Source organism: Tyto alba, unplaced genomic scaffold (assembly GCF_018691265.1).
Source record: "Tyto alba isolate M040663 unplaced genomic scaffold, T.alba_DEE_v4.0 Super-Scaffold_39, whole genome shotgun sequence".
Classification (NCBI taxonomy): Eukaryota; Metazoa; Chordata; class Aves; order Strigiformes; family Tytonidae; genus Tyto; species Tyto alba.
In genome coordinates this window covers 914,029-935,103 of record NW_024881314.1, presented here as the reverse complement: position 1 = coordinate 935,103, position 21,075 = coordinate 914,029, and the positions used below count along the sequence as shown (strand labels likewise).

The window sequence follows — 21,075 nt, the reverse complement described above, 5'->3', positions numbered from 1 at the left end:
TAATGAGGCAAAGCGTACCGGAACTCCTGAAAGCCACGCAGGGGTTTATGCAGCTCCCCTCCAACTTGGGCACCACAGTCGAGACAGCGGCTAGTTTCCATGGGGAGGCCACACTAGCAAAAAGAAAAATGAGAACACTGAATTCCAGAGTAAGAGCCCCTCCAGCAAAGAGAGACAATGAAACAAAAATCCAAGCTGTAACTGCTTAATTCAAAAACTGCTATATATGGGACAAATGAGCTCTGCTTCTCTTGCTTCCTAGATTTATGGCATAGGCTGTGTTAGAGCTATTCTAAATTTTACTTTACAGTGTCAAAATGATTAATAAAATAGAGTTTAGAAAATGAACTACTGTGCAATAGAACATTAAAACCAGTAAACAAAACAAAACAATTTGTTGAAAACACTGACTGCTTAAAAACCAACCAGTCTCAAATTCTTACCTCTCCTACAGTGCAGGGGTGGCCATTTGCACATGCTATCAAGAAAGAGAAACAAACAGGAGCGTATTACAAGACAGACATTTGTAAAGCCCCTGTTATTTCCTTTCATAGGGACCAGCATCTTGAAGCAAGAAATATGCTTCAAAATCTAAAAAGTCCCAAAGCTCAAAGGAGTGATAGACCCATAGAGGGACCCAAGGAATTGTTCAGTGCTTCTCTCCTTGAGAAACAAGGAATGGAAGCCCAAAAGATTTTGCTACCAAGTACCAAATAGGCTGGTAAGCATGAACGCTCCCACCCCTGGATTCTTAGTCTGCTGTGAGATCCTACTGCGGAAAGCAGAGAGCTGAAAGCTGGCCAGGAAGGTGGCAGAGTGCTCCCCTTCTGCTCACACCACTTTACATTGCCAGAAGTGACAGGACAGGTCGTCTGCACTCTCAGACTCTGTAAACAGCTATAAGCTTGAGAGTAAACAGAAGCTCAATGCACTTTGGTGCACTACCCACATAAACCATAGCTAGAAATCTTAATTTACAAAGGACATCTCATGCTGAGGGGTGTGACTGTCCTCACATTTGGAACAGTTTCATTCAAAAAACAAGGATTATCCTTCAGGGTTTTTTTCACAGCCAGTCAGGAACACTTACTGTACCAGCGCAGAGTGGCCATTCCTTTCCAGGCCCTCGCCTGAGCCATTATATCTTCTGGCATTGTAGGCAGAAAAGAGTGCTAAGGATGAAAAAGGAAAAAAGGTGACCAATATATAAATCAGTTCTTTCCTGTAGCAGTCACTTTATCCATGATAGGGAACAAGAGACATCTGAAAGCAGAGGTCATGCAGATGATCTACATGCACATTTTCAAATCCTACCTTCGAAAATCTACTCTAGAGAACCACCAATATTGTTAAGATTTGCATGTGCACTCTCTAGACACCCTGACCTGGATTCCTCTTGGGGGGGCCTGAAGTACCCTGGTGTTTACCAGCACTTTTCCTTACACCTTGCATAGTCAGAAGTAGAGCAGCAGATCCCTCCACCTTGACTCAGCCTAGGGCTCCGTGAGCCATTATCCTCTCCACAGTATGACCTGCCAGCTGCTTTCAGACTTGCTCACTCAAATATCAGCAAAAGTATTTGCCTGATACTGCTCAGTTTGCAGAGGTAGCTTGAAGGGGTCCCAGTCCAGAGCCTGTTGTGCTCATCAATCCCAACAACACTGAAATAATCATGCATCAGTAATTCACACCTAAAACAGTGAGTTGGTGTTTTTGATGTTAAGAAAGGTTAGGTTATAGAGGATCCAGCAGATACATGAGAGCTAGCAATATGCTGAATTGCTGAGTTAGATCTTTTTACCTCCATGGTGTGTGGACAGAATGCCAGGTTCCTCAGGGGCTGCAGGACAGGGTTCTGCCCGCACAGCAAGACAGCTACAGTGTGAACAGCCATTTCAATCAGTGCTCCATTGTGGGTGAAGCTTTGAGGATCCACTGTCAGAGATGGCAGTGCATTCATCACAAGAGAAGCTGCAAAGTGCTGCAGGTCTGGAGAATTCAGGACTTGGGAGCTCTGGATGAACTTAGTCATAGCATCTCTTTGCTGAAAGCACATATTTAAAAGAAATAAAACCAGCATGATATTGCCCACCAAACTGAAGAGGACTATCAGTGCTTCCCATGTTGTATTGCCCCTGCTTTGAAAACATTTCCAGTCTGCTCAGACCAGGACACAACCATACCTGGGGCAGAAGAACAAAAGGCTCCTCCACCAATGATTCAAATCTCTTTCATCTTTATCAACGAAGCATGTTTGTCACAAGCTTCCAAAGTGAAATATCTTACCTGCTGTTTGGGATGAAGACTTGAGTCACTAACTCCATACAGGGCAGTGACCTCTCTGAAAATAGCCAGGAGCAGATGGACAGATTGTACAGGCAGGCGGCTGCTAGATGCCTAGAAAAGAGGAACTGATGTTATGGCAGAGAAGAGGCTCTAGTTGTCACAGCTAAAGTTACTGGGTATGGAGGCTTCAGCAGGTAAAGCTCTCCCCACAAATGAAGGGGGATAGAGCAGAAATGGCTGGTCAAGCCATAAATGAGTAATCTGACAGCCCTCAAGCTGACTGAGGGTTTTACATCAGAAACTTCTCAAGTATTTTATTCTTCTAACATCCAGTTGGGACTACGATCTTGCTAGGCAGCAGCCTGTACATGCCTTCCTTCAAATCAAATCAACATGCCAAGTGAAAAAAAAAAAAAATCAAATCACAACCAACGTGTGGTTGTGGTACAGAGACGTCCAAAGGTGTATTTGTCTGCAAACTTCTTCCTGAAGATTTTCATACACAAAATACATACTGGATAAAGGTTACAATTACACAGAGATCACTCATTTGATTTTTGCGTGGCAAGACACAAGGCTAGGCAGATACGGGCAGGCAGGGAGGGGGCATAAAGCTGCTTTGATTATCTGTCTACTCTCCTGTCAGCTGGCTACAAGGTGCCTGTATTGCTCACTGTAAAACAAACATCTCACATATTACAAAGGGAGAAAAGGGAGATGAGACAACCAACAGAAAGCTCCTCCGTTACGTATGCTAGAACACAGGTGAAGAAGCAAAGCCGAGAGATGTGTGTCTGCCAGCACAAGCCACGGTCACTTTCAAGCAAAAGCAAGACAGGCATCCCCGCTGGAAGAGACGCTGCTAAGAGGAACATAAAGCTTAAACACTGGCCATCCAGAACTCACAACAGTACTACGATGAGGAGAGTGTGCCCTACCTTCTCTGCCTCTAGAAGACCCTCAGTGTTACACTCAATCATGGCCTTCCCCACAGCATCACGCAGGACTCTGTAATTCTCACCACATGTCAGGTACCGATCGATGTAATTAGACTGGCTGTTCTGTACCTACAAAGGCAAGAGCCCACGGTGAGCGCTGTGGACATTAGCCAGCCATTGGACAAGGCTGAATCTCCTCTTCCTCCCAAGAACTGTGGCATTTCAGCCTTTGCAAAGAGACAGCAGGCAGGCATGGTGACCCAAATGGCCTCTCACTGCTGTGAGAGACTCTTTCAGAGAGTAAGAATAAGTCATCTTCACAACCACTCCCAGTGTGAGTCCCCCAAGAGGCACGCAACAGTAGAAACACCCCAAAGCAGCACAAACTGAAGACTAAGAGGAGGCTAGAGCCATCTCCAAGATGACACCTCTGTTTTACCTGTTGCAAAATTTCCACTGGGAACACCCAGTTAAACTGCGCCTCTGTGACAAGCCTCTGAGCAAACTCCATCCCATACTGACTAGCAATTTTCCGCACTAGGTAAACACGATGCCAGTCGTTCTTGGTGAGGCTACAGAACACCCTCACATTTGCCAGGTAACGCCGCTTCTCCTCTACCTGGTCTTGCTCTGAAAGAGGGGGGAAAAAAAAAAAAAAACAAAAACAAATAAAAAGAGACAAAACCACCTCCTACTCTGTAAAACTTTTCTGTTGGCACTAGCTGTAACACCAAGCCCCTCTTACTAGGACTAATTACACAAGAGAACTTGAGAGCCCTCTCTTCCACAGATGCTTATCTAGAGTGTTCCCTCAGCTGGATTTTAGACAATGATTAATTTCTTTGACACAGGATGACATACTATACTCGCACTTCCTTCTCTCAAGGACAAGTTTTTCCATTTACTGGTAGTTCATTCTCAGAGCTCTTCCATCTTGCTCAATAATGGCTTTCCATTGTCTCAACTGCCAAGGTGATGGTGCTCCCTAAGAACAATCTCCTGGGATGCATTACGCTAGCCTGACATCCTCGATGCAAGGGCTGGACACTGAAGTCCCTTGGAATTACATTACTGCACTTCAATGCTTCGTGAACTGTGTAAGTATCCGAGACTCTCCACACACTCTTCTTCTTTACTGGGTCAGCAAATCAGCTCAAAAGTCCTTTTACTTATTTGTTAAGTATCCCTCATCCTTTTTAGATGCGCACAGCTCTCATTCATATAAACCAATAAACATTACAGCAGTCATGTATGTGAAGCATCATTTATGGTTTATTCGTGTATTCATTAGAGCTCAACTTAGTTGGCTCTAAATAAAATCTCACTGTTAGCATCTGGAGGATAAAATAAATCTCCTTCCAGAGACACAGCTGCTATGTAACTACACCCTAGGGGTCACCAGCACAGCCTTGATACTAGTTACAGAGCACTTCTAACACATGGTAAAGAGGACAGATAATGACAGACACCCCTAATGAAAGAGAAAAGAAAGCAGAAGCACTCGTTCTTGGCCATGCATCAAAACAAGTTCTAGCACAGCACAGGTAAACTGTGTCTAGCCCATCTCCCACGGTGACTTTGCCCTGTATACAGCGTTTCCTTTTGACAGCAGAATAATTAGACTTACCTGGGGACTCATGCAAGTCAAAGAGCAGCTCTGCAGCCTTACTCAGGTACAAGCGAACCTTGGCTACTGCCTGCAGATATTCAACAGATGATTCCTGAGGAATTTCTTGGTTGTTCTTTGGGAGGTAGTTCTCTGGAAAGCCTCTGTCTCCAGGCAGATAGTTTATATGCTCATATCTAAGGCTGCCTTCAGACTTTTCACACATGGAATCCTACAGATGAGCCAGAATATTGCATGAGTGACGGAACCACTTAGATCAGATGTCCCATGCATTGGCAGTTTGTATCTCCAATGCATCCACACTGCGGTAAGCACTTTAAGCTTTCCTGTCTCTCATGGCAGCCTCCACCCCAATGCCAGTAGCTCCTCCCTGTGCTCTCTCCAGTGCTCATCCTAAGCCTCTGCCACATCACCAAACACCATTTTCAGCAATTCACCCAAGCTCTCGCCCATATTTCTTAACTATGTAGCTGAGCAAGAGTTATGAGCATGCTGACAAGCCACACACATGCTGAAACACACATGTTCCAAGATGCCAAGCTCTACCTGTCTTTCCCTTAGCAAGAACACAGATTTTGATCTTACCTACAAAGTCAACTTTTTAATGAAAACTATAAAAAATTAAACCTCTACCCTGTTGTCAAGTTTGCTTAAAGTTGTCCAAAAGCATTATAATTTATGCAAGGGGAGGAAAGGGAACAATCCAAACAGCATAATAACCAAAAGCTCTGCAAACAAAAGTGTCTGTCAAAACAAGAAAGTGGTCCAGCAGTGGACTACTGCAACTAAATACCCCCTTGCTTGCTGCAGCACTCCTACGCTGGAGTTGGAGTCTTAGCGGGCCTCACTTAGCACTTAGATACCTGTCCAAGGTGCTCAGGAGAAAGAAGAATTTATGTACTGCTGCAAACACACACAAGCCTCACCTCGAAAAGCAAGGCTAGTTACCGGAGAGCAGGTTCTGACCAGATCATTTGATATAAACTTCCTTTTGGGCTTTCTAGTTGGGCAGCTAGTTATGTGCACAAGAAACTTGCCTAAAATTGCAGAACTTCTATTCTTGACTTTTTTATTCCTGCAATAGTTTTATTGCCCAGCTTTTACCTACCCAGCACTCTTACCTCTATGCAGTTGACAAAAAGCAAGTAGAGTTCTTTTTTATCATTTTTGTCTAGGATCTCGTTGTGCTCTACCCGGGACAGGTAGTGTTGCACATCATTTTTCACTTCATTGAAGCTACAGGAGAGAGAAACACCCCCTTACCACAACTGCAATAGTGATGGCTACTGCTTATGCTCTAAATCATGATTGAGCTAGTAGTTTGGTCCCCGTGACAGCGGGGGGTCGCTCTGGATCCGTCTGGAAGGTGGAAAGCAATTGTGCCGTGTTTTGCCAGATGTCATCCAGCTTCACAGTCTGAGCTAGGCTTTTATCATCAACAACGCTAAATTAGCATTTCTAGGGCGTAAGTCATCTGATCTGTTTTAAGCATCTGATTTAGGAGATGATCACAGTTGAGAAATGGCTTTCTGTGCACTGACTGCAAAGGGAAGCTGGAAGAGCTAGGGTGAACGGAGAGGTCTGTGTAAGCATACAAAAGATCATTGATTAAAATGTCTGTGGATGAGGAGTATTTCTTTGCTGATCTAGAGCATATCAATTAGTCAGCTATCTTTAGGTTACTCAAGCCATCCACATTCAGCACAGGTTTAGGTTAAGAATAGCTAGGTAAACCTTGGCACAGGTTGGTCAGATACTTCACCACAAGCTACATGCAAGGCAGCCAAGTTGCATAATTAATACAAAGGCACAGGATGAATTTCACCTGCAATGATGCAAATTCAATGAATAGCATGGGAGTGAGGAGAACAATCAGGTTGGTTTGATGAGGCCATGAAAAACAAAGCTGAACTACCTCCTAGTGCAACATCCATCAATTGTCTGACTCTGCTCACCTGTACTTCAAGAGGAGCTTCAGCATTACTGAGCGGACAATGGGAGTTTCATCTACTTCATCATTAAATGGGGACAGAAACTTTGTGTAGATAGCAGGGTGATCTATGGAGATAAGGAAAAGAGAAGTTTGGCAGGTGAGAAAGTAGCAGGAGAATCGGCTCCATCAGGCTCAGCGTCAGGATGAAGGGAGCTCACCTGAATCTTTCAGGAGGCTTCTGTGAACAAACAGCAGATTGAGGAGCTTCTGGATCACCTCTGCCTCAGGGGGTTCGTTGTCCTTAAAGCACATGGTAGTGACCACATCTATGAAGAAGTTATTGCACCTCTGCCGGAACAGGGCATTTTTTGCTATGGCATCTCTAGGGGAAGGGTAAAAAGCATTAGGACGGCATTCAATTACAGAACCACTTAAATAATGGATGAAACAAAGCAGACAGGCAAAAGTCACCAAGGTGAGATCCTTCTCCACGTTTCCAACAGGCTGGATTTGTGCAACACTTCAGTAGTATTGTCTGCGAAGGCTGTATCAGATTGACAGCCAAGATCACAAATGGCAATGTGATGCTGGATACATTTACTGAGAGTATTTGCCAAGCTATCACAAAGCAATCCAAGGTGACAAACAGTTTCCTTGTCTGATTCAGGCACTGACAGTGCTTTATCTTTACGGGGGTTTGTAACTACAGTTTTCTTACAAGGGCCACGGCAGCTTCCTCCCTTCTTTTGAAATAATAAACAGAAAACAGACAGGACCTGTTCTGGTTCTAGAAAGAGCAGAGCACAGTTCCCTCCACCCATTCCACTCGTGTTGATAACTTCAGAGTTGCGAATCAGAATTTCCTCACACAGCCAGCCCCACTGCAGTGCTTTCCCCCCCGGCCAGGGTGCAGTACCTGAGCTCCACAGAGACACTCAAATCGACATCCCCCATGTCAACTCTGCAGTATGGACAATGCATCTGTGCTGGGACCAGCCACATTCTGATGCACTTCTGACAGAACACATGGTAGCACGGCAGGCAGACTGGATCCTTCGGCTCTCCTAGGCAGATGGGACATGGCTTCAGACCGTATCTGCAATTCAGAAACAGCAGTGAACACAATTGCTTCAATGTTGTCTTACCAAAAGCCTTTAATGAGATGGTCATCTGTAACTAGACCAAGAGGAGATAATGTAAGACCTGCTGACTAACTGCTTAGCTTCAGGGTGGAGAATAAAATGGAAGTTATCGCTCTTCATTTGGCTTTCATTACATTGTATGCAGCACGGCCTTACGCCCAGAAAGATGCTGGCAACATGGGCAATATTCCTACTGGACCCTGCAGCTTGTCTCCGTGGCCTTACCTGTACAGCCTGTTGCTGACTTCATCCTTACACTGGCACAGTACTTTCATCACGGCAACAAAAGTTGGATGAGTCTTCATGTCTGAATCGTGCTGAAAACACTGCAGAGGAAAAGGACAAAGCTAAATGACTCAGCTCTAATACCCGAGACAAAAATTCACATGATCAGCAGAAGCAGACAGGGAAGAGGTAAAATCACATCTTTACTTACATTGGCAAGAAGCAAAGTATATTTTTTCACTAAATTCTCAAATTCTGGCATCAGAGTGTTGATGCCCAACAACACGTGTTCTACAAACAGAGACATGGAGAAAACCCGGTTCCAGCAGACCCTGTGGGAAGGAGAGTGTGATTTCAAAAAGTATAATTATGAGCTGAGAGCATGAATGGAAGTGCAGTATCAGGTCAGTCTCATGACCTCACTGCTTTTCATGCTCACCACTACAGAATTTGCGTATTTTTCATGCAATTTCTTGCTTTGCCCTTTGGTTACCAGCCCTGGCTTTTTGTCAAGGACAGAACACAGAACAGCACCTAACAGTGAGCTTATGGCATAGGAGCCTGTCCTCTAGACAGCACTGCAGCAGAACCAGGACCACTGCAACGACCTTTTCACACCTCTAACTTCTATACCAAGGAAGTAATTAAAAAACAAAAAATCATCAAAATTAACTACACTTTCTTCACTTGGGTTAAACTAAACAAGGTCTGTGAGAAACTAGGGTAGCTCTCTGGGTTTGTCTTCCGAGGGACAAAACTCCATCGTAGATACAGTGAAGTTCCCCATCTCTCCCAGCCAATGGAGTGGGGACATTGCTGATTAACAGGAACCTGATGACAGTTTTAAATAACCCCTGAACTCAGCTGGAATGCACTGGATGATACTACCAGATTTGGAGGGAGAATCTAAAAAGGGAGAAAAGCAGCTTTCAACCTGTACTAATATTCTTATTAACAGCAAGGCAAAGATGAAGACTGTGAGTAGATCTGTGGAACATACTTGAGATCTTTTAGCAGATGATGACACCAACTCCCACTCCTCTGTAAATCCTTCTCTTGACAAAGAAATTCAACAGGCATACAAAGATTCTTGACCTTCTGCAGCCAGATCTCTGGATGGGCTGTCTGCACCTGATTCTCCAGCTCTTCAGCAGATACCATCGCAGCTAGCACATCTAAAACCTAGACACACACACAGGGTGTAAGCCTAACACAACAGCTGCATTTCAGAATTCTTTATGAACCTTGGGTTCTCAGTCTGGTTTGCTATAGCATGTGTTCTACTGAATAATGTTCTACTTGATTATCCTAAGCTCTGAAATTCTCACGCTTACGGCTCAGGTCATTAGCACATCCTATTAACTGATGGGAAAGCAGGGCAAACTATTTTAAAACCTGCCAGTAACAACAATAACATAGCAGATCATTCCTCATACTGAGGATCCTGACTGAGCTTGTACTTCCCACTTTACTGCTGCAAAAGGAGACTGAGCAGTAGCTAATTCAGTGAAGATTGAGCTCTCTGCTAGGGCTGAGGATCACAAAGTGCCTGGTAGTGACCCTACCATCTCTGAATGTGGGATTCCGTATCCCTCCTGGTTAATAAGGTAGTCAACCACACGAGGGTGTACAGCCAGGATCCTAGAAAAGTTCTGCAGGCGACTCTTGAACTGATTGTATCCCAGGTGGACCCAAGGCAAGGATGGCACCGTCTCCGCTCTTCTGGGAGATGATGCCTTCCATTCCTCTATGCAGGACAAGAATGCAATTCGCAGACACTGAAAGTTCAGAAAGAAGTTAAAATCAAAATTTAAAAAGGACTTTTATATCATTAATTTTGTACAGGAAATCCTGGCAGAATTCTCTGAAAGAAGAGAATCAGTACTTTACAAAGATAGCCTTAAACGATGTGTCAATTTTTACAGGTGCTCCTATGGAAGTGCTTTTCTGAATAAGGTCTCAGCAATTTCAGCAGCCATTCAGTGCCAAATGCACCTGCTTTGTGGCTACCTTACATTTAGTCTGCCTCAGAGGGGGATTCTGTCTGAGAAGCCAAGATTGATGCAGAAGGGCATGCTCATAGGCATCATGCTCTTCTCTCCATCCAAAGCATTTCCAGCTCTTGCTCCAGACACTGACCTGCAGCTCCTCTAGGGAAGACACACCAATGGTCAAGACAATAAAGTCTGTGATATAGCACTGGAAGAGCATGTGCCTTTCTTCCTCAGTCAGAGCAGAGATAAATTTTCCCAGTGCTGTTTTCTGGAAGATATCCACAAACTTCTCAGATTGGTCTGAAAAATGAGAAGGCAAAGAAAAGCTGAGTATTAGGAGGAGGCTGGGTTTGACACAGCTTCTATCTGAAAGATACTGACACCTAATTAATCACTGATCCATACAGCACTGCCCTCATTCAGAGCACTAACAGGGGATGCGAAGCCAGGCCTTCACCGCCCAGGCACCAGTGTTGTATTTATGGAATCTCACCTCGTCATTAACTCTTGGCATTTCCACAGCATTTTGAATACAAGGGCATAGAATGTATGAGAAAGACTAATAGTAAGAAGCACAAAGAAAAGCTAGTTGCACAAATCTCTGCTGGCTTATATCAGTAGAGAGGGCTTGAAGGTGACTCCAGGGTCACAGAAGGGTAGAGGCACGGTAGTGAAAAACCAGAGTTCACAGGGCAGGTGGACAGAGATGCTCTGTGTCCCAAGCTCAAGCCAGACTCTCACCTCCAGTGTTTTGGATATACTGAGCTTCCAACCATATCTCATCCAAGTACTCCTTTATCCTCCAGCTGAAGGGCATCTCATTCCCAGCATCAGCAGACACCATCATGTTGTTCTGCACCAGAATTATCTCTGGCTGAGAGCTAGGAGATTAAAAGGTCATTAATGCACCGGGCTTCTGCCTGGGAAATGCATTCAAAGAACAGAGGCAGGAAGCTGCAGAAAGCCAGAAATTTGCCCTAGAAGGGGATGAAGGAAGGGGCAAGAACGGAAGGACTCATTGATACAGCTCCTCCTGCCAACTGTGTAGCACTAGGACGTACGCAGTAAGCCTCCCCTGGCAAAAGGGCTGTAATGGCAGGACGTGTGGGCTTCAGGGGCTGGGTAAGAAGTGTGAGCATGCCAAGAGCTAGAGAGCAAAGCCCAGGAGCACTGGAAATAAGGTAGAAAGAACAGACTTCAGAAGAGTCACTGAGAACTGCCCTGCTGCCGTCAGCACAGCGCAGGGGAGCAACCAACGGTGTTAAATCTCCCCTGTGGATTTAAAGCTAGTGCTGGCCTGGTCTCAGTGCTGCCAGCCAAGCCCTCCTGCTGCTCTCGCCAGCGCCTCACCTGTTCTTACCCACACCGTAAGGGACAGTCAGGAGTTTTGTATCACTGAAGATGAACATCCACAGGTTTGTCACCCACTCAGCTGCCGGCCTGACCAACAGCTCCAGATTGCCATTTCTGTCTATGACAGCAATCAGGAGAGCCAGGAATGGAGTGATCACGTTCTGGACTCGCTTCCACAAGGTGTGCCTTTGGGGGCAGAAAGAGACCAAGAAACCCAGAGGGAAGGTGAGCAATGATATCAGCAAATCAGGAGGTGGTTGTCTGGAAAAACTGCTGACATTCGCACGTGAGAAAGTCCTAATCCTGCTTTTAAGGGGAAAAACCACCACCACCAAAAAACCCTACACTTTTCTCACTCCTGGCTCGCCTGTAATCCCCTTGTTCCACTCAAAGCATTTGTGCATTCGTGCATTCCTGTCCCAGTACAGTCCATTCAGCTGTAAAGTCACTCTCCCTCAGGAGAGGACAACACTGCCTTCAGAGAGTTTCCAGCACAGACTGGAGACTGACACTGCAAATATTCAGATTACACAAAACTGCTGTCTTGGCTGCACAGCTGCCATTCGCAGACTGTTCTTGGAAGCCTGCAGGTGACAAGATATTGCTGCTGTCCTCACCTGAAGGTGCCTGCCTCCTGGAGAGCACTGAGGTTGGAAGCCTCCCGAAGCACCCAGTTTTTTGGGTGAAGGGAATTTTCTTCTTGCTTCTTCAAAAGGTTGGAGAGACGAGCCTTTGTTATCTTCAGGAAAGAGGCTAGAAAACAACAGAGAACTTGCATTTGCTCTTCTATTAGCAGTGGATCCAAATATCACACCAAGCACAGCGTTTTACAATTGTTCAATAACGAGCTAACCAGGAAAAAAACAGCCACCAGAGCTAGCACAGCCAGATTAAAAGCCACAACCTGAACTCCAGGAAAAGCCCTACAGCCCTTAAAGGAGTGACAGACTGGAGCACAGACACACACATTCTTAGGACATTGCCTGGGAGATCCACCATGCCTACACTACAGCAAGGACCACTGACCTTTGTGTCCCCAGTGAACTAAGGTACATGCTTTGGTGGTCCCCTAGGTGCTCAGGGATGCTATCTACTCCAGTCGGGAAGCACGTACCTTTCAAGGCATCCTCTTTGGACAGAAGGCCAAGGAGAATCTTAATTCGCTTTCTACTTCGACTAAAATCTTCATTTTGGTCCCGTAGCATCCCCACAGCACTTTGTACACAGGTCCTCAGGAGTACAGTGGTGTCCAGGATTTCACCCTTCCCAGGAACAGTGTGAAAACAGTTTATTACTCTTCAGTTTTACACCCTTGTCCCCAACACATCCCTCTTAAAATTATTATAGTGCTCTCTAGAAAGGGCCCGTCTCCCTGGCATCCCACCTCCTGGTTTTCCTCATCTCAGGCTGCAAATTTAAGTTATTTTGCTATCAAGTACACGATGCAACTTCTGTGGCCCTTTCAAATTGGCCTGCACCACAGCATTTGTATTAAGATGAGAGTCCTACAGAGGGAAAATTCATCAGTTCAAGGAAAAAAGTGGAAATGATAAGTGTGACTAGGGCAAATATGCTCATACTGGCATCCTCCAGCTGATGCTGCCAGGGGAATGTGAACCAGTCTTAACATGGCTGCAGCACAGCAAAGTCCACAGCCAACCCCAGCGTGGCTTCACATGCACACCTCAAAGTACAAACAGCTGGAGCAGCAGACTCAGAATCACAGTTTTCAGCTTCAGGGTGTAGAAAGACAACAGATGCTTTTAAAACTGATTTTTAGAAAGTATGAGTATGAAATGACTAAGGAATTAGAGGGTCCTCGGAATGGTTTACTACTTTAATGATGCTGATTTTGATTGGGCTGCAGGGGGAAGAATTTGTGTCTGATCGTTAACATTTAAGATGCAAATAATATTCCTGATGGATTTCAAGTAAAGGCGGATACAAAAGGTGTGTTGCACTTACAGATGACAAAGAGCAGAAAGCCATTCTGACAGCTGAGAAGCAAACAAATGTATTCTGAACTAACCTCACAGCGCTCTGCTTCTGCCACTGGTGTTTCAACCTCTATCCCATTTTCCTCCTGTTCTTCTCCATTCACAGGCAGAGCTGCAACTAAGGTGTATAATTTTTATGAGAAGAAGCGGTACACTTCTGCATCAGTCAGATAACAGTTTATTCAGCAACTGCATCCCAGAGCAGCAGAACATCTGTCAGAGACCCATTATCACCTGCATGAGTAGCTGCGATCCACCTCTCTGAACACAGCTACAGCTGCTAGGGCTGTCAAGCTTCACACAGCACAAACTGGAAGAAATATGACACTCGGAGCTAATGCACTAAGCTCTACCAGAATCCTGTAAGGCAGTATGGTGACAGGAAGAAGCGTAAGAAAAGAAACTGAGGGGAAAGACAAAGTTCTTTCTAACCTTCCTAAAGGTTTAGGTGAACAGATCTATATTCGTGCAAGTGAGACATTCTCTGGAGTGACTCCTTGTCAGTGGTCTCTGCCATGAGGCATCTGCTGCCTCCTGTGCTGACGGAGTACTCAGGGTGTTGAGAAGTGCAAATACCACATTTCTGTCAAAAGACAAAGGGGAAACTACCAAACTAACTTACTTGATGACCCAAAGTTGCAATAACAAACTGAATACAAATACAAGTTGGTAGCCATGATGTGACCCCCACCAAAAGACAGATACTGAGCAGGGAAAATTGTGAGATATGTTGTACCAGGCAAAAGTTCCGCTATCACCACGTCTGGGACTGCATCTTCCCTTTTCCCCACTGCCACATCGACACCATGGGCAGGCACAGCCAGCATGCAGCTTACCTTTGGTTTTACCTGAATCCTCACAAAACATCTGGCTGATGGTAAGGTTCTGCAGGGCAGTCATATCGGAGATCATGTCCTTGGATCTGCGGAGGTCGTCTATATGCACCGACTGCCACAGTCCTAAAGACAGGAGGAAAAAAAAAAGTTTTACGCCTGCAGCATGCTCTTCTAGAAGAGCTTCCCAAAAATTAGCTCCCAGTACCTGTGGGCTAGCAGTTCTCATTCAGAGTTTGCTTACTCTCACTTCTTGATGTAGAAACAGAAAGCAGCAATTTACTTTAGACATGCTAATGCACACTATGCTGACTGAGGGGCGTACACACTACCCGGGGGCTCTGAGGCTCTACAAACCCACCACACAGCAGGAACCTTGCTGCTGAAAGCAGAACACGTAAGAATGTACTCAGGAGCCTCCTGGAGGACAGCATGCCAACGCAGCTAGCACCGTGTTCCTTTGCTGCTCTCCAGCTGACTAGAAAGAAGAGTCATCTGCCGGCAAGGTGCTCTCACAAAGGAGACTAGGGCTCCGAGGCACTGACCCCCAGGGGCAGTCCCTGTGGGCAAGGGAAGCAGCTCTGCCAACCCACAGGGCTCACTGATTCCTGATTTTAAGCATTAAAGAAGAAGGTAAACAAGAGAAATGTCGCTGTGGTATGTTTGCCTGAAGCCAGTGGAAGAATGAGGAGTGACAGATGGTCAGACCCACCTCCATGAAATCCCACGTAGGACGTTCCTCCTTCCAGCCGGGAAAGCTTCATAATAAAGTAAACGAAGACAGAGACTTCTCCCAGGTCCATTCTGTTGATTTCATTAACAACGGTGTATCTACAACAGAGAGGAAATGCTGTTGACAGATCAAAGACAGACAAAAGTTCATGGCCCCTAGTCTTTCCTCTGTAAGAGAGGGCGCATTTTTTGACTTGCTCATCCCTCCCAGCCAGCTGTGCTGAGCCTGCCACCTCTAGCTGTGCCTTGAGTGACACCCCTGATCCTCAGCTCTTCAGGACTTCTGCAGCCAACAGCAAGAATTCACATGTCAAAGGGGATTATCTCATCATTTGGTCCATCCTAGGTTATTTTGACTTGGGTTATGAATTATTATTTGAAATACAATTAGTGTTTCTAGATTCATTCCACTACAGAATAAGCAAAGGATTACACAGTCCTGATTCTGAAATCCCCAAAACAGCATCAATCATCAAATGGTGGTGAGGAGTCACCAGGCAGAACAGCTAGCTGGGAACCGCTTCACGCTTCACTTACTTGGCTGAGGCGATGAGCTGGGCATTTTGAGAGCCATCTTCAAAGTCTGTCTGAATAATAAGGACTTTATTTCCTGGTGTGGCATCAAGGAAATCTCTAAAGAGCGAAAGGGGATTTGAAAGAAGTCATTACGTGTGAAAACAAAACATTAAAGGCTGTAGAAGTAGTCACTCCACATTAGCTTTGGCCGCTGCAGGAAGGAGCCAGAGATTAAAACACCCATCCCACAGGGATGGTATCACTTCAGAAATCCGTCTCAGTATGATGGAGCTAACAGTGTGCACCGAGGCAGTCCGCTGCTCAGCACAGCACGGCCTCTCGCCTCCCTTTTCCACATAGGTTACTCCAAGTTCTGCCCATGCATCTCCCACCCAGATGACGGCCTGTTCAGAGCAGGATAATGCAAAACCAGACTCACCGGATGCCCTTCAGGAACGAGTACTCTGTGTCAAACTGCTGCAGGAACAGGATTTGAGGCCTTCGCGCTTTACCCTGCACTTCTCTCTCCAGGCACGCAGCGTCAGCGCTGGTGAGGAGCCTCGAGAAGGTGGTGACCTGGGAGGGCAAGACGTAGGTTTGTTCTTTGCTCAGGAGTGCAGTAGGAAGGCAGCAGAGACTTACTCACCTACGCTCCCAGATGCTGCTAACATGCTGCAGAGCTGGACTGCACCCCAAAAAAACCCCCCATTTATTTGGCCTGCCAGTAGGCAAAGGGCCAACACGGGTTGTTACACCCACCCAGGGCCACTGCTGGGTAGCTGGACACAGTGGTTCTTGCTGCTGTCAGAGATGGGGCAGCAGGGCAGCTAAGAAGGGGCAGCCAAGGCTTTGAGAAACTTCTCATGAGCCCCTGTAGCACAGTTCCCTGGTAGGCTGCCTTCCCTGCAGCGCTCTCAGGGAGCAGCGAGTCCAGCCCCGAGAGAATACACATCATCTTCATGTGAGGCAGGAGCAGGAGAAATTCTCCAGCCAATCTCGGCTGAAGGTCTTTAGCTGTGGTACTAGGCAAAAGTAAACCAGAGGTATTCCTATCAAAGGCCCATGAGATCTCTGTTTGTGGCTTAAACAGGCTAAAAATCTTTTGTGTCTTTAAGACCAGAGACAGACACAAAGAAATGAGGGTTCAAAGGCTCCTGATGACTTTTCCTGCCACCAGTAGCCAGTTTTGCTGGCTGTGTACATGGAGACAGAACTACTTTCAAAGTAAAGAGAAGCATCAGCTGCCCAAACTCACTTAAAAGCCCCGCTTGCCAGGGAGCATCAAATACTGCTTCACGCACAACAGCGTTCTTAAGGCTGCAACAACACGCCTGCTAAACACCCACCTCTGCCCACCTGGGCACTAAGCAGCAAGGCTGTTATCAGGTTTACCCAGGTGTAGCCACAATACAGCCTCAAGAGTTTTGAGAGGGCTCTGCAAGACACTCACCTCTGTAAAGACCGTTTGGTGCTCAGCCCCAGCGTGGACGTGAGCTCGGAGGAAGTCTGCGAAAGACGTGTGCTGTTGCTGCTTGAAGTATATATTGGCCAGAGAATCTGCCATAAACAAACCCACCGAGTTGCAGAGGCGGATCACAGAGTCCGGGGTGGCACAGTTCAGCAGAGCCAGCTGGGCTTCTCTTTTCACACTGTACATGAGTTCACCAGGAGAACACACTGGCCTCAGCCTTTCCGTTGTCTGCAGGACCACTGAGGCACAGGTATTGGAGTGGTAGCCCACAAACACGTCTGAAGGGCTGTATTGCTGCTTGCTTATGAAGTGCTCCTCTGTATTGGCTGCAGTGAACTCCTGCACCCACTTCTTCAGCTCTTTCACGGTTTCTCTTTGCCCCTTGTCCAGGACAGTATTGATGTCCAGGTAGTGCTTCTCCAGCCTGTTGATCAGTGGGATGGGGAAGTGCTTATACACCACATCTTTCTCCTCGATGACTATCAAACGGAACTTTGGGTGCACGCGGCACTTCACCCGGTGGGTGCCCAGTCCCAAATCAACATACTTCTGGCCAGCAAGGTACACGTAGTATTGATTGAGGGCATCATAGAGGCTTTCATAAAGGTTTTGCAAGTTGAGGAGCAAAACCATATGGCCAGTTTCCATGCAGACCTTCACACGGTTGATGTTCCTGCATATCTGGGTATACTCTTGGTCCTTAGGAAAACTGGAGCCAAAGATAATTTCTGGCTGTTGTCGGGCAGTGAAAAACGCTTGCTGGAGGATCTGCAGTGCTGCATAATTCTCAGTCAAAACAAGCAGGTACCTGCAATCACCATCCTGACCACTGCTGTAAATGTTTTGTCGTACCAGCTCAATTCTACTGATATCATGAGCACGTATTTCTCCTTTTTCTGGTAACTGTGAGGTGAATATTTCCAAGGCATTAACATCATCTTTGCCACCAAAGTTACGAAGAACAACTTCAGCTATGTCTTGAGGAGTTGGCTCACTTTTGGAGCTCTTAGCTAAGGCAAAAAACATCTTTATGAGGCTGTAGTAGTCCCGCAGACCAAAGAACTCCCTGTCTTGGGCCTTACAAATATTTTCATATGCATCTGCAAAGTGACAAAAATACTGTTCAACCTTCTGCAAAGCTCCTCGTGCTGAGTAACAAATGCCCCTCGCACTTTCTATGAGCTCTTCTTTGCTGGGGTCACCACGTGAGACAAAGATGCCTCGATTCATTTTAGCAGGATCCAAAGCCCAGTTGGAAATCCCAATGAAGCCAACCTTTTTGTGAGGAAGAGGAACATCATCTATGCAGCCGTCTTCCAAAAGCGGATGCAAAGTCTTCAAGGGCATTTTGGGAGAGTCTTCCGCCAGCCCAATCTCATCCAAAACCACCACGGAGACATACTCCTCCAGGTTCTTCCCTTCCTGGAATCGAGCACAGTGCTTGAAAGTGCCTATGATTCCCTCTGGAGTGGACAGAGGGCTGCACTGAAAAGACACTAGATGGATCTGCTTCAGGTCCTTGAACAAATCTGAATGGGCTGCTTGGCCCTGCATAGCATCGGCCACAATGGTTTTTGCAAGGGATTTGGAGCTCCCAGGCTTCCCAACAAGAAAGAGAGGGATTTTCAACTCAATGCAGATGACCATCATAAAGACATTTTCCTTCAAGGCCAAGTTTCTTGCTATGGTATCTCGGAGGTGCACACCACTCAGGAATAAGTCCTGCATCAGGGTGATTTCTTCCAAAATCTTTTTCTGGGTATCATAAGGTTTTGGAAGGACCTGGCTGATAGCGCTCCTATACGCCTCCTTCTTTTCCAAGGACGCATGATAACAAACCCCAACTGCCAGCACTAAGCACCAGATAATGTTGTTTTCCTCAGCGGTGCTCTTTGGAGCTCTCTTCTCGGCAAGGTACTTCTTCAGTTCTCTCAGCAGCAGTTTACGGCGTTTGTGAAACCACTTGAAAACTTCCATGCAGCGTTCCACATCCCGCAGGCTTACAAAGCTGCATTCGTCGTCCCTCTGCCTCATGTATTGCTGGGAAGCAAAAAGCACTTCTGTAATTACCTCTGCTTCAGACTGCCTCATCGGGACGTGTTCAGTAACTCGCTGTACAATCTGTTGTATATACATTTTTTCAGTGAAGTTGTTCAGCTGCCCAAAATCCCACACTAACGGGATCATGCTGGGTGGGAGCGCGTGGACCCGGTACACAAGCTGTCTCAGCGGGATAGATCCAAGCTTATCCTTCGTCTCATCTGCTTTGACACGGTAGCCCAATCCAGCTAATTCCAGGCGTTGAATCATCTTTGGTGTGTGCTTACGATAAGGGTTGCAGGCCGCTATGATCTGCAAGCCAGAGCAAGAGACCAAAGGCTTCCCCTGCACTGTGTGGTCACACAGAACTTCCTTGATGCTGCTTACAGCCTCTGTTGTGTTGGCTTCATCGAAAAAGAGGACTGTGTCCAACCCGTGCTGCTCCTTATTGGTTTTAGCAAGGGCCTCTGCTTCTTTGATCCTGGCATAAATCATCTCTGCAGTTGTGCCTCCGTGAACTTTTACAAGCTTCATGTTCTCCACCTCCGCACAGCTTCTGCGTAACTTGCACAGAAACTTTACAAGTCTGGTTTTCCCACAGCCTGTTTCTCCCATAATGACGACTGGGATGTTGCATCTGAATCGCATCTCAATAGCCAGGATTTTCAGCACATTGTCTGTCGTGAGTTCATATGTCTCATCAGGGTCTGCTACCCATGGGATTCCCAAAACCATGCAGAGCTTCTCCAGCTTCTCATGACGAGGCAACTGATCAAATGGAACATTGAAGGGAACTCTTTGGAGTAACAAGCCATTGTACAACTGTGAAGTCATGACATTTCTCTTGATAATGTTGCCATTCAAAGGATTAATGGCATCAACACCACCATGGCCACTAGGCTGAAAGTGGAAACCAATGAATGTCATGGACACGCGATCTTCATTGAAAAATAAATATGGATGAGGCTCAGACTCCCACTTTTTCCGAATGCGGAAAGGAAGAAGATCTTCTTCTGCAATGTTCTCCAGGTTGAAGGACTGCCTTCCAGAACTTTGGTCAGAAATGTTCAGGGAAGGCGTTGCGAAATCTCTTGCCATTAGAATCATGAAGGTAACAACAAAATTTTTGAAACCTCGCAAGGTATCCTGGACGAAGTCGGGGTTGCAAAAGACAGAAGCTTCACAGTCTCTCAACTGAACATTGAGAAACCATGTGAAGTTTCGGAGTTCTGACCAGGAGGGATCTGTCATCCCACAGTGCAGGAGGAACTGCTGCAGGCATTCTGCTGGGCTCCCTTCCACAGAGTGTGCTTCATAATAGAATGTGTCCAGATTGCACCCTTGGTCAAATCTTTTCAGATACTGGAAAGGTCTCTGGAAAGCCTCACTGCAAAATTCCTCCTTGTCCATTCCTGGGTCTGAAACATCCCCAGACTGGTTCCCAAGTGTCTCCATTTCTAGTACTTCCTTGGGAGACTTGCATGTTACTTTAGGGAACACATCAAAGAAATTATACTTCTGGCTTGCTGACATCTGGAGTAGAGGAAAAGAAAACACATAATCACAAAGCGGTAGCCCTAATCATCTTCAGTATCTTTAATCTGCTCCTAACAGTATTCCTGCCTAAAATCACAGGCCCAACTGAAGAACAGCAGCTAGCCTATACAACCATGACACTTTTCTCCCTGTGCATCACTTCTTTTGCTTAAAGTGCATCACAACAGTTAATCCTATTTCCTCCTACAGTCTCCTTCTTGTAACATTAGTCCTTTGTCACCTCCAGCCCCTTCTCAGTGCCACCTCAAAGAAAAAGAAAACTAAATCCAAGAAACTGTTATTTATCACTGTCACTTCTACACTCTGTGCTTACAGCTGCATGTAAATATTCTAGTAACTTTCAAACACGCAAAGTAACATGAGGAAGATTAGCTTTTGCATTTTTATGTCTCCTGCAAATGTTACAGTGGGGCCAGAGAGGCTTGGACTAA

The 21,075-nt window shown here is 46.0% G+C and overlaps 1 protein-coding gene across 3 annotated transcripts in view; it reads right to left on the bottom strand.

Moving 5' to 3' along the window:
- RNF213 (ring finger protein 213) overlaps window positions 1–21,075 on the bottom strand; it is a 49,697-nt gene that overhangs the window by 8,360 nt on the left and 20,262 nt on the right. For 2 of the 3 annotated variants that reach the window (XM_042802321.1, XM_042802322.1), the window contains exons 26-52: window positions 17,027–20,620; window positions 16,016–16,152; window positions 15,598–15,693; window positions 15,041–15,159; window positions 14,332–14,454; window positions 13,528–13,613; window positions 12,613–12,760; window positions 12,116–12,251; window positions 11,496–11,684; window positions 10,887–11,026; window positions 10,291–10,445; window positions 9,717–9,929; window positions 9,152–9,333; window positions 8,363–8,483; window positions 8,152–8,252; window positions 7,701–7,880; window positions 7,003–7,166; window positions 6,807–6,909; window positions 5,973–6,087; window positions 4,852–5,062; window positions 3,664–3,854; window positions 3,225–3,353; window positions 2,287–2,397; window positions 1,802–2,044; window positions 1,091–1,172; window positions 444–478; window positions 19–113 (exon numbers count right to left, since the gene is read on the bottom strand). In XM_042802321.1, the coding sequence (XP_042658255.1) occupies window positions 19–113; window positions 444–478; window positions 1,091–1,172; window positions 1,802–2,044; window positions 2,287–2,397; window positions 3,225–3,353; window positions 3,664–3,854; window positions 4,852–5,062; window positions 5,973–6,087; window positions 6,807–6,909; window positions 7,003–7,166; window positions 7,701–7,880; window positions 8,152–8,252; window positions 8,363–8,483; window positions 9,152–9,333; window positions 9,717–9,929; window positions 10,291–10,445; window positions 10,887–11,026; window positions 11,496–11,684; window positions 12,116–12,251; window positions 12,613–12,760; window positions 13,528–13,613; window positions 14,332–14,454; window positions 15,041–15,159; window positions 15,598–15,693; window positions 16,016–16,152; window positions 17,027–20,620 (7,199 nt within the window). The remainder of the gene's footprint in view (window positions 1–18; window positions 114–443; window positions 479–1,090; window positions 1,173–1,801; window positions 2,045–2,286; window positions 2,398–3,224; window positions 3,354–3,663; window positions 3,855–4,851; window positions 5,063–5,972; window positions 6,088–6,806; window positions 6,910–7,002; window positions 7,167–7,700; window positions 7,881–8,151; window positions 8,253–8,362; window positions 8,484–9,151; window positions 9,334–9,716; window positions 9,930–10,290; window positions 10,446–10,886; window positions 11,027–11,495; window positions 11,685–12,115; window positions 12,252–12,612; window positions 12,761–13,527; window positions 13,614–14,331; window positions 14,455–15,040; window positions 15,160–15,597; window positions 15,694–16,015; window positions 16,153–17,026; window positions 20,621–21,075) is intronic. The other variant, XM_042802323.1, reaches the window with a different exon arrangement.